The sequence below is a fragment of the Mercenaria mercenaria genome, chromosome 1 (assembly GCF_021730395.1).
Source record: "Mercenaria mercenaria strain notata chromosome 1, MADL_Memer_1, whole genome shotgun sequence".
In the NCBI taxonomy this organism is placed as follows: domain Eukaryota; kingdom Metazoa; phylum Mollusca; class Bivalvia; order Venerida; family Veneridae; genus Mercenaria; species Mercenaria mercenaria.
Window position 1 is genome coordinate 32,722,027 of NC_069361.1, and position 12,192 is coordinate 32,734,218.

The 12,192-nt window shown below is 33.1% G+C and overlaps 1 protein-coding gene across 3 annotated transcripts in view; it reads right to left on the minus strand.

Annotated features, from left to right (window-relative positions):
• Window positions 1–971: 971 nt before the first annotated feature.
• Window positions 972–12,192, minus strand: part of LOC123541967 (uncharacterized) — a 67,781-nt gene continuing 56,560 nt past the window's right edge. For 2 of the 3 annotated variants that reach the window (XM_045327602.2, XM_045327595.2), the window contains exons 48-59: window positions 12,038–12,133; window positions 11,145–11,255; window positions 9,064–9,177; window positions 8,623–8,736; window positions 7,230–7,343; window positions 6,590–6,742; window positions 6,236–6,349; window positions 5,095–5,244; window positions 4,599–4,759; window positions 4,172–4,370; window positions 3,725–3,748; window positions 972–3,411 (exon numbers count right to left, since the gene is read on the minus strand). In XM_045327602.2, coding sequence (XP_045183537.2) covers window positions 3,407–3,411; window positions 3,725–3,748; window positions 4,172–4,370; window positions 4,599–4,759; window positions 5,095–5,244; window positions 6,236–6,349; window positions 6,590–6,742; window positions 7,230–7,343; window positions 8,623–8,736; window positions 9,064–9,177; window positions 11,145–11,255; window positions 12,038–12,133 — 1,355 coding nt within the window. In that variant the 3' untranslated portion in view covers window positions 972–3,406. The remainder of the gene's footprint in view (window positions 3,412–3,724; window positions 3,749–4,171; window positions 4,371–4,598; window positions 4,760–5,094; window positions 5,245–6,235; window positions 6,350–6,589; window positions 6,743–7,229; window positions 7,344–8,622; window positions 8,737–9,063; window positions 9,178–11,144; window positions 11,256–12,037; window positions 12,134–12,192) is intronic. The other variant, XM_045327610.2, reaches the window with a different exon arrangement.

Consider the following 12,192-nt stretch of genomic DNA (forward strand, 5'->3'; position numbering starts at 1 on the left):
ATGTTCAAGCCAAATGAACCGTGCCATGAGAAAACCAACATAGTGCAACTGCGACCAGCATGGATCCAGACCAGCCTGCGCATCTGCACAGACTAGTCAGAATCCATGCTGTTCGCTAACGGGTGGTCTAATTCCGATAGGCTTTAAAAGCGAACAGCATGGATCCTGACCAGACTGCGCAGATGCGCAGGCTAGTCTGGAACCATGCTAGTCGAAAAGCCACTATGATGGTTTTCTCATGGCACGGCTCATTTGGCTTAAACATGTAATAAAAATGTATCCAGGTCACTGCATAAAAATCCACCTGAAACTCGGCTGGATCTTTTCGTTTGTTTTCGCATGTAGCCGTATTTATATATGCCATCTGCATGAAAAGCGACTAGACACATCAATTTCGTGGCATCACACTAAATGTGAAACCGTCACTAATATGACCTGCCATGAAGCTTCTGTTCTTGACTTATGCATCAGGGGCATATCAATGCCAAGCGTTATTTCTGTTAGATAGACTATAGTCAGGATCAGATTAACTGCTTTGCACGTATTGCCGCTTTTTTGTGGTGTTTAGGCCTATTCTGCCGCAAAGAACAGTCTTCAATTCAGTTTTCACAGAAGGAAGAACATGAAGTGATGAATGCCTGTAACATTTGGTTTCTAAAAGAAATAAATATAAACGCAGAGAAGAAGATGAAAAAATAAAGAAATACAAAAATAAAAAAAATGGACAACAAATTACATCCTCATTGCTAGTGGCGTGCGCGTCGCGAGGTGTGTGTGTGTTGGGGGGAGGGAGGGGGGTGCATGCAGAAGATTACCTGGTGTGTTGCAAGTATGTTAAAGCACATATTTGTCAATCTACCGAATCAACTGCAACAAACAACCAGGATAAGCCAATGAAAATTTAACCCAACAAATAATAATGAATTCACAGTATTTGCTTCTTTCACTACTTTACATGTATAACATGCCTATGTGTACCCTTTCAAACATTTGTATAGTATTTGAGTTATAAACAGGTGTAAAAATATGGGACTATCAATTTATCAAAAATGAATATGAAAAGTATTGGTTACTTTACATTTGGGAACACCCTGTAGTTATATTTTTTGTTTAAAAGTACTGTTCCACCCCTTGCATCAACACAATAGTCACAGAAAATGTGTATAATTAATATCTACATATGCTAGCCAAATATGGTTTTGATGCACGGGTGGGAACAATGTTGTATAAAGCAAAACACTTTTTATATCTATATAACAGGGTACGTAATTCTATTTAAAACAAAAATCACTGTTCTATGAAATAAATATTGAAAATTTGACATTAAGAAATAATCTCAAATAAGTATTTTGATGGCATATGTAATTAAATACTTATTTCTTAGCAGTTTATTTTTTACTTTTGGAGTAGGCAAATTCATATAGAAAGTGTCCGAGGTCCTTTCAAAGGTGTTGAAACTGGTCTATTTAAGGAACACAATTTCAGTTTTTTTATTTTTGTTTCAACACTATCCATGAAAATGAAAATTGCAAGCACGGTGATTTTTCCATAATAAAAGTCAAATGAAGAGAATTACTGTAAATACTTTAAGCTTTGATATTTGTTTAAATAAATGCAAATAAAACGAACATATTACTTACTTTGGAAACAAAATGTTTTATAAAAAAGCTATATTAAACAAGGAAGGAAACTTTATTTATTTAATATTTTTCTATGAAATTTCGCGAAAAAGCAAAATATAAGATGTCTTAAACATCTCTGTTGCCACGGTTACTTAAATCGTTTATATAAATAGGTGTAACATGTACCTTATTTGATATTCTGCTAATAATATAATTCCAAATTATCCATTTTGGTCGTAAGGAGAATGGCACTAAAGCCGTCGAAATACCTGTTTTCATTCATAATTGTTTTAAAATGAGTGAAAATGCGTTACCATGGAAACACGAGCCCCGCGACATATACATTTTATGCTTATATTAGAAAGTAAACGAGCACATTAATCAAATTATCAACTGATGTATTATGTACGACTGTCTGATCATAGATAAAGCAACTTACATTATTTTTACACCTCGTGAAATTATTTTGTACAACGTATAACCGTCACATGTAAAGTTATTTTAGCACTGGTTCCAATCTACACAAAATTATAGTCAAACTCACTGACACCAGACCAGAAATAAAACACTATCATAGCATGTTATACCCTACCATGCCCATACAACAACAAATATTATATAGGAATGGTAATTATGCTTATTACGAGGAAAAATACTAGCCAATTAAAATCGCCGATTTCTCGCATAAAATGCAAAGGTCGTTAAGGGGTGCACATTGAAAATAAATCCTATATAACTTAAAATATCAATGTATCTTAGCACTCGCATTAAGGAAGTCTCCAATAGCATTTCAAGTTAATTAAAATTTGGGATATAACAGAACAGGTTGGATGGCATCTTCACTGTAAAAAAGATGCATTGTAAAGGGTGTAGTAAAGGAAAAGTAAATAAACACATCAAAAACATGAAAAGTAAGACATGTATAGTGTTCCTTATTATTAAATATTAAAGCAATGCTGTTAAGAATTTTATTAATTTCAGATTTTCTTATTAGAGAAAAACATTTTATTTTATGTACAAATCTCAAATATGTTTTGACTTTTGAAATTAAAGATGCGTGTACACTACAAATTCAACTACTATAAATAAAAACAAAATAAATTCTAAACATATAATGTATGTGTACTGTTAAGTGGCCTAACCCTATAACGTTTACGGAAAATGACATTTTCTACAAAATTATTATAAGTAATCGGAAATGTGCACCGAATGTCATACATTCATCTCAGCTTTTCCAATCATAGTCATCGGTAGTCTTCAAGTGAATGCTATGAACCTTTATTGTTTTCTTTTACATCTCAGTAAAATAATTTGGCCATCTGCTTAACCGCAACGAACTTTCTTAATGTGCTTGTATAGTCTTAACGTCATTAAAACTCTGTAAAATGATGAAGTCATTCTGAATTTATTCTGTTACATATTCTAGCACATTTTGTTGGAATATTATATTGCAATACTAATGTCACCTTATAACGACAATAGTACGTATTTGTTATTTATAATTTTCAAATCGCACCTTAACTTTTTATTTACGGTACTAAGATTAGATGGTTATATTTACTTGACAACGGAAGTATTTCTAAAAAGGTAACTGAATACTTTATAACTTGCCGAGAAGCATAAAACGAACACAGATTATTTGTGTTAGAAAAGGGTGTTTATTACAATTCCAACGCAAAATATTAAAACAAAATGTCTATAGAGGTTTCTCATGTATAATCGAAACTGCATGCTAAATACTTATATCAATATATATGTGTTGGTGTTCTTCAGCGTAGTCGCCTTTAACCTGTAATAGTTGATTTATGCGTCAAAACTTATAAATATCTACCAAAATAAATTTATTAAAGTTTAACTTTCAAATTAAAGAAGTATTTCTAAAACATGATCAATACATAATCAAGAAATAATGAGAAGTAACTAACTATGATTTGAATGTATCACCACACTCATTGTTGCTTTCATTCAGTGTGTATGCTTAAATATATATAAAAAAAGATATAATATGAAGAAATAAGTAAAGTTGTTGCCAATAGAAGTTATTTTTTATTAAACCTTCTAACTGATTTGTTCAAAGTATCTATATGCATATATAAACTTACCCACAATAGGGGCCCCGTGACTTCCTATAAAATTTATATATTTTAGGTTATAATCAGTGTACATGTACGTGACAGTAAATACAAAATTTGAATGGCATAAAGTTGTCAAATCTCAATTTATTAGTCTAAAACTATCAAATTCTAATATTTATAATCTGTCAGCGCACAAGAAGCCTATAGTTTAAACCTTTTTTTAGTCTTGCTTCTGATTAGATAGCCTTTTTATGATTTTTTAAAATCATTTTTAAAATTTGTATCTTTTCGCTTTTACTATCCTTTTAGCTCTGATAATCTGTTTTGAGAAGAAAATAGCAGAAGCATAGTTAAACAAAACTGGAACGGCCTCCGGATTTATCTCCTACGAACAAAGTAAGTGAACGAAATGTTGGGTCTGAATACAGATTACCGGCCTTTAAGTACTCCTGGTGTTATTTAAGTTAATCGTACCTTGGCAGGACCCCTCATAAATAACTAAATCGTCAACAGCAGTGTCTCCATGAAATGTTGATCCAACATCGGCTTTCAGGACAATTATGTAGTCATTCGGGACAGAATGGTCCGTTATTGTAACAGAAGCTTTATTCCATTGTGCTCCTTTGTCTCCTGTCTCTTCAAACAGCTGGGTTTCTTTCTTCAGACAAGTGTCCTAAATCAAAGCATTAAAATATTTAATTTGTGTATCTGTGTGAAATTTGATTTAAGCTAACGATAAAAACAACATTGAGTCCTAAAATTCAAAGAAATATTGCATTAAAGTTAATATAAAATATTTAAATTTTTCATATTCAACTTCATGCAAACAGTCGAGGTTTCTAGATTCCTAAGCTTATTACAATCACAGTTTGTTTTGGCTAGATATGAAGGAAGATTTTACCTGCACAAGTACAAATAATCTACCAGATCCATCGCCAAACATATAATACCAAAACTCGAAACACATTGTCCTATTGGCCGGCATGACGTGTGATAAAAGACTTGCATGTTCGCCGAATATTCTAGGCGATGAAGATTCAATATAAACATACTTTCCTTGTACTGAAATAGAATTCGTCGCATTTATATCACTGTGTTTATGTTTGACAAGACAAAAGCAGAAATTCGTCAAAGGAAATGATATTACGAATATGTTTCGGTATATATAATTTATGACATATCACATTTGAATTCATACGGACAGATCTTTAGACCACGCCAATTATCTGACATAATATTTGTAAATTACTGTTCGCATGATATCTTAAGAGTTCGTATTAGTACAAACTGCAATATTAAAGATAGTCTGAGAGAAAGAAAGAAAATGGCAACATTTTAATTTCATGTTTAAAACCACTACATTACTGTGTATGAGCTGTATCACTAAAATCAATTACATGTTCCAAGTGTATGATCGACATCAGGACCTGTACCATCAGATTGTGTAGGGCCGCTTTGAAACGTCCAGTCAAAAATGTCACTCTTCTCTTGTTCCCATCCGCATAATGTTCCATCATCGAAATTACAAACTTCGTTCTTTTGTAAAGCTGTTATCAAATTTCCAATGATATTGACGTACATGTTATACTATAATTTTCTTTGAATGCCATTTAAAGTAAATACATAATTTTATAAACTGCATCTCACTTTCTGATTCGACTAGATTAATATGTATTGCAAGTTTAATTTCACAAGTTTTTTTATTAATTTATTATTATTATTTTTTTATGGGGGGGGGGGGGGGATTTAACGTCGTACCGACACATGATAGGTCACATGGCGACTGGTGGAGGAAGACCCCAGGTGCCGCTCCGTTGGGGTCTTCCTCCACCATTAAAGCTGGAAAGTCGCCATATGACCTATCATTTGTCGGTGCGACGTTAAATTAAAAAATGAATGAAGTAATTAATTAATCAAATAAACTTGTGATAGTAAACTTGTAAACCTAAAGTAGTTCTGCACGTTTGAATAACAAGAGGTGACGGTAAAACATCAGTTAACTAGAAATCCTAGAATAATGCTAGATAGACGTGACACGGGTAGCCTCAGGTTACCGGGAATGCATAATATCACATGCACTACTTGCTACTGTCTTCCTTTGAATGTTACATAGATTTAAGTGTAAAATGATTCGACATAACGACTTACAATAAGCAGCAATGTAATGACTTTAACTGATACAAGGCAATTTTACCGATAAAAAAATTAAGCACATGTACTTTAACCTTTTTAAGCCATATGAAAAAAAAATGATCTACAACTGTGGAATTTTTTTCCTAAATTCTACAGTGGCATTTTCCCGCAGACGTTCCTTGTGAAACTTTACCGGAATATCAATGTTTGCAAACAAGCACAGGATAATAGTGGTTGGCTAAATTTCCTCCAGATACAATGATGCAATTAAAATATGGTCAAAATTCTATGTTGTATAACAAGATTTTTCAAACAAGCACAACTATCTAACCTTCTATATTTCAATGGTACGTCTGTATATGATTCTGTTACAAATCGCTTACAGTGTGAATCTTTTAGACTTACATATTATTTCCACATGGAAATAGCTGGTAACATTAGGACCATAGCCGTCTGAACCAGTGCAGACATATGTTCCATCGTCCTCTAGCGAGGCGTGCGGCTCGCGGTAAACTGATGCTAGAAAACATGTATGAAAGAAGTTCATCATTGAAATACGTCATTATTTTCAGGGCCTTTTAAGACATTTCAGTTTTCTATTTCAGTAAGTAATTTGTTTTTCCATTCATTCAAAATTAAAAGCAGTTAAGAGCGGTGATGTCAAAACGTGTCTATAAATATTTCAGAGCACATTACAACTACTAGAATTTCTATTAAAAATATTGCAAATGCTCATGGATGTTTAGTAAATCCTCAAACCTTTGATATTTTCATATTTATCCCCGCAAGCATTTAATTTTGACCAATGAAATTTAGGCGGGTGTAGCCCAGACACACTACAGTTCATCATAATTTCACTACCGGCTGGTACTTTCAAGTACGTTTCCTTTGGTCCGTTGAGTGTCAGCTGTACTATAGATGGAAGTAAATTCAAGAACATAATAGCATTCAAAACTTAGCTCAGTTGTAAAGAACATTAAATGGAAATATATTTTTTAAAGTTCATATCAAATTATTGCATGAAAACTCTTTACATCATTAAGTAAATTATTTGATATCTTTAGAGAAACGCGAAATTGATACATGCATCAATACACTGTAGGTCTGATTACTGAATTATTTATTAATTAATCGAAGGGGTTTTCTTTTAATTCCGAGAGCAAACAATAACATACATTCGTAACGCGACATGTAGATCTAAAAATTATAAACATTTTAACGTTACGCTTGCTGACATATTCCCGCGTAAATGACAGGTTGGTTTATTTCAAATGACAGCAGCGTCTACTCAGAAGACTTGTGCTTCTAATACTGAGCTACATGTGTAGTTTTTATTCAGATATTTATGATTGTTTTTGTAAGATATCGTAACATTTTTGTAGAGTAATTAGATACCTACTGGTAGTTTCGCACAGTTTCCCTGTAAAGCCAGATGGGCACTCGCAAAGGAACTGTGAGCCATGCGAAAAACATATTCCTCGTATACAAGGGTTGCTAATACAAGGATCAACAACTGGAAATCCAGAAAAATATACCCTAGCTCAGTTAGAATTGAGAGTGATATGGTGTTTAATGGCGGCTGATAGTACTCAAAACTATTTCCCATACTATGCTCGAGGCGGAGTAAACTTTATTGAAAATCCACTTTCACTTTAAGTGTAACAGATGTTAGCTTGATATGCGTGTTCATGTGATTTGAAACAACTACCGGCGTTCATACCAAGTTTCTTTCTTACACGTACACTAGACTCAAATTTCAGATTTGAAAATACGAAAAATTTCTAAATATAGTGTATGCAAATATAAAATTAACATATATTGATATTAATATGACTATGCGTTATGCTTGAAATAGTCCTCACTTCATACCTGTCTAACTAAACAAAAAGTAAATATTCACTAACTCTAAAAACTTAATGATGCTTTAACAATCGAATGTTACTGTATGAAATTTAATTATGAATGTAGCTCTACATATATTTGATGAGGATATGTTCCATTTGAAGTTAATATCTAATGATAAAATAAAGTTTAATTAGAGCTGTGCATTTGATAACTTTAATAATTTATACTTGCTCACGATGACTAGTCAAAAGTGGATGGAAAATAGTAAAATGTCACAACACTTAAGAGAACAACTCAACCTTGCGTTATATTCGGAAAGTTACAACGCCCCTGGTATACATGAATGCACAATTAACCCATGTTTTATAACATATGTCTTTAATTGTTTGATCATTATGATTCTCCTAAGTATGAACAATTTGAATCTTGCAAGAACTCGCTAAAATGACTTTAAGTATGGGCATTTTAAGCTTTAGCCTGCTCGAGGCAAGTTATTCTGACTTTGCGACCAGTGCAGACATCCGTGCAGGCTGATTATGGTCTGCACTGTTCGCTATTCAATTAGTAAATTTATAGTAAACTCCCTCAGTAAATAGTATTGCCCAAATTGACCAGTCTATTTTAGAAATTTAGCAGGGTAATGGTTAATAAAATAGAAAAAAGTGGAAACTTCACAGGTCGATCAACACGACAAAAACGAAAATGTTGCAGGCTCGGTTTGATTGAGCCTATTCATGGACGGTAGTGAAAATGCATGCTACCGTCCACGCCCTCTAGCCCCGGGTTGAGCAGAACTCAACATTTACACATGCTAAAAGTACAAAAGCAATTAGGAGACATCCACAGATGTATTCAAACGGCGGTGAACATGGAACCTTCAATGATAATAAACCAAGAAAGATGGTAATAAACAATCCACATTCTAGCAGAAAATAGACTTAACCTACCATTCTGACATCTGTCGCCATCAAATCCTGTTCGGCATTGACAAAGAAATCGATCTATGCTATCTTTACAAAATCCCCCATTTAAACACGGCTGAGAGATGCATTCGTTTACATCTGCAAATATATTTTTAACTTTTGAGAATACGCATTAATGCGGCCGATTTCTGTAGTAGAAATAATACCTCTAGTAATTTAAGAAATATCATACAATCGGAAAATCAAATAGACTGTTTAGTGGGATCATACATTATTTAATACATTACAAAAAATCAGTAATGAAATTATAACTTTCTTGCTAAACCTTTTACCTACCAATTTCACAAGTGTTTCCGACAAATCCCGATGAGCAAATAGACTGTTTAGTGGGATCATACAATATTTAATACATTACAAAAAATCAGTAATGAAATGTATAACTTTCTTGCTAAACCTTTTACCTACCAATTTCACAAGTGTTTCCGACAAATCCCGATGAGCAATTACATTTGAAATCGCCGATGTTATCAACACACACGCCCCCATTTAAACACGGTTGAGATTGACACTCATTGATGTCTGAAAAGCAAATTCCAATGACAGTTTGAAGAAAAGTAAATGCATCAGTTAAACACGGCTGCAGAAAACATTACCATTTATATCGGGAAGTAAATAAATGCCAATGCTAATGATAGAGATCATTTTCAAACCATTGCCATATTGTTTCATAGGCGCTCAACGATACCTATAGATAGCATATGATAGAGCCAGTTTCTACTGAAGAAAAGATAGTGACACCACTGAACCGCGGTCGTGATAAGTATATCAAGTGATATATGTAGTAAAACAAATATCTGGAAAGTCGAACAGAAGTATTGGTACCACATATTTATGTTAAAATTCAACCTATGCATTTATACAAAAAATAACGTCATAGTGGTGCTATTAAATGAAAAGCTAAGCCAACATTATCGACCGAATGCTTCATCAAGAAACTCCTTTTCGTAACTTTTTTGCACAATTTATTGATTAGGTATTACCATTTTAACATGTTTTACAGCGCTAATATATTCTTGGTCACGCGAATATTTAGAGTTCGTTTTTGTAAACATCATAAGCACAACAAAGCTTGCGTTTTGTAACCTTTACTCCGGCTTCCATATTTTAGTGTTTCTAGTATAAGAAAAACGTTAGCTCAAGCTAAAAACAAAACATAATCAAAAATGAGAAGGGTGATTTTGTAAGTAGAGAAATTTTGGTTTGAAAACGTGTAAATACGTTTGACCTAGTAATCGAACTGCACATAGTAAATTAGGTTTGGATAACACAACATCAATATTGCTATAGCTGCAGAATATTAATATTATTATTATTATTAATATAATGATTATCAGAAATTGAAAAGTCACTAGCAAATAAAAGTTCAATTGACTCGCATTTATTAGGTGTTTATTAAGTTATTTAATCAAGGAGATTTACGTTGTCCTTTATTTATATGGTATCGTATCATAAACACAATCATCAATAAACAAATAAATGAATAAATAAATGCCTTGTATTGATCACCTGACCTAGTTCTTAGCTCTATATAATCTAGAACTAAATGTGGCATAAATTTCATAGAGACAAACATTTTGACCATATTTTATGTAAATTAGATAGATTACGCAATGTTTTACAATGATTTGACCTAGTTACAAAGCTTCCTACCTTAGCTACCCCAACATTCAGGTTGGCATAGATTTCATACAGACAAACTTTCTGACAAACATGATAACTAAGTTGAAAATGTTGCCTCTAAAGTATTCACACAAAAAAATGGCGTAATGTTCAAGCTTTTTCCCACTGGACACAGTTACAAATTTATCCTACATTCATAAAAGACAAACAAGCCGATCAAGTTTCATGAAGATCAGTTAGAAAATGAGGCAATTTGAGAGTTAAGAATGTCTTTCTAAAATTTGACCCAGTGACCTAGTATTTGACCCAGATAATCAGGTTTCGAACCTTACCTAGATTTCATAGAAACAAAGATTCTGACAAAGTTTAATGAAGATCAAGTAGAAAATATAGCCTTTAGAGTGTTATCAAGCTTTTTTTATATGATTTGACTTAGTGACTTACTTCAAGATTTCAGGCAACCAAGTTTAAAACCCGACCTTTATTTCACGAAGGTAAACATTCTGACAATTTAGTATGGAGATTTAAATAGAAATCATGGTCTGTAGAGAATTAGAATTGCTTTTCCTTATTTTTGACCTATTGGCAATAACATCAACCTTTTAGTCTCATATTGCGGTCACAGTTCGTCTCCCCGTACATGAAATAAGTGTTGTTATCATTTATGGTCCTTTAAATTGGGATCACAGAGCACAGTTAATAGTCCCACTTAAGCTGGCGCGAGGAGACGTCAGAGTTGTTGTATATTTCATTGCCACTGACAAAAAGGATCAGTCAAACCAAGTCTGCTATTATTTTGCTCGGTTGCGTCCTATGTTTACAATGATATTTTTTAAATTGATACAAATGCTATAACAAGTACTTACTAAGTTCACATTTCTTTCCTGTGTAACCAGAGGGGCATAAACAATGATACTGTGTGCTATGATGGAAACAAGTTCCCCTTACACACGGACTTGAACTACATGGATCCATAACTGAAACATAAAAGTGAAACCGGTGATAATGGGATTAATGATTCAGTTAGCTGAACAAAAACAGAGAAGTTATTAAATGTGAGTGTAAATCAAAGTTGACTTACAGCAGCTCGTCACAGCCATTTAAAATATACTGAAACGGAATTTATTCAGAATAGACGGTGTGAACCAAAACGGGCAATCAATGAATAAGAACAACACCGGTAATTACAGCAAACAGATATTCAAAATTAGTTCATGAAACAGCGTCCTGTGCACATTTCAATATCTATATAACAGTATATGCTTTTTATACCCCTAAATTGCACGAGAGATTATCAAACTGTTTCTCCGCGATAAGAACATAGAAGGTATATAGACAGAGCCAAAGGAAATGATTACTGATTTGCAAACAATACCCTGCATAAAATTCGAATGCAACTTGCGCTTGTAGCTGCTATAAACAAAACGTCGCTTTATTTCCAGAGATTTTAGTGTTATTTGGTATGGCTCTATGACATAAGTCATGTTTGGCAAAATTGAGATTTCGAAGTCATTTGGAATGTTTCTATGACCTCTGTATGATGGTGAATTTGTGGCCTTGTAGAACTAATATGAACAGACAAAATTTCAGTTCAACGAGGCTGTGAGTAGTGTAAAGTCATTGAAACTCAAATATTTAAACGTCCTTTCCCAAAACCATCAAAAAACCTCTTTACGGCATTGTGGAGATAAATTACTTATTTACAGATTGAGTACTATTTATAAACATATGATTTAACTTATCTACGATAGATACTGACCTCTTTCACAATGTTCTCCGTTAAAACCAAGTTGACAGTGGCATTCACCATTAACACATGTACCGTTATTTAAACATGTTTTGTTGCAACTGTTACCTAAAATATGATTGTTTTCTTAATAAATTGTGTCTTGAAAAAGAATTGTTCTCTTGCAG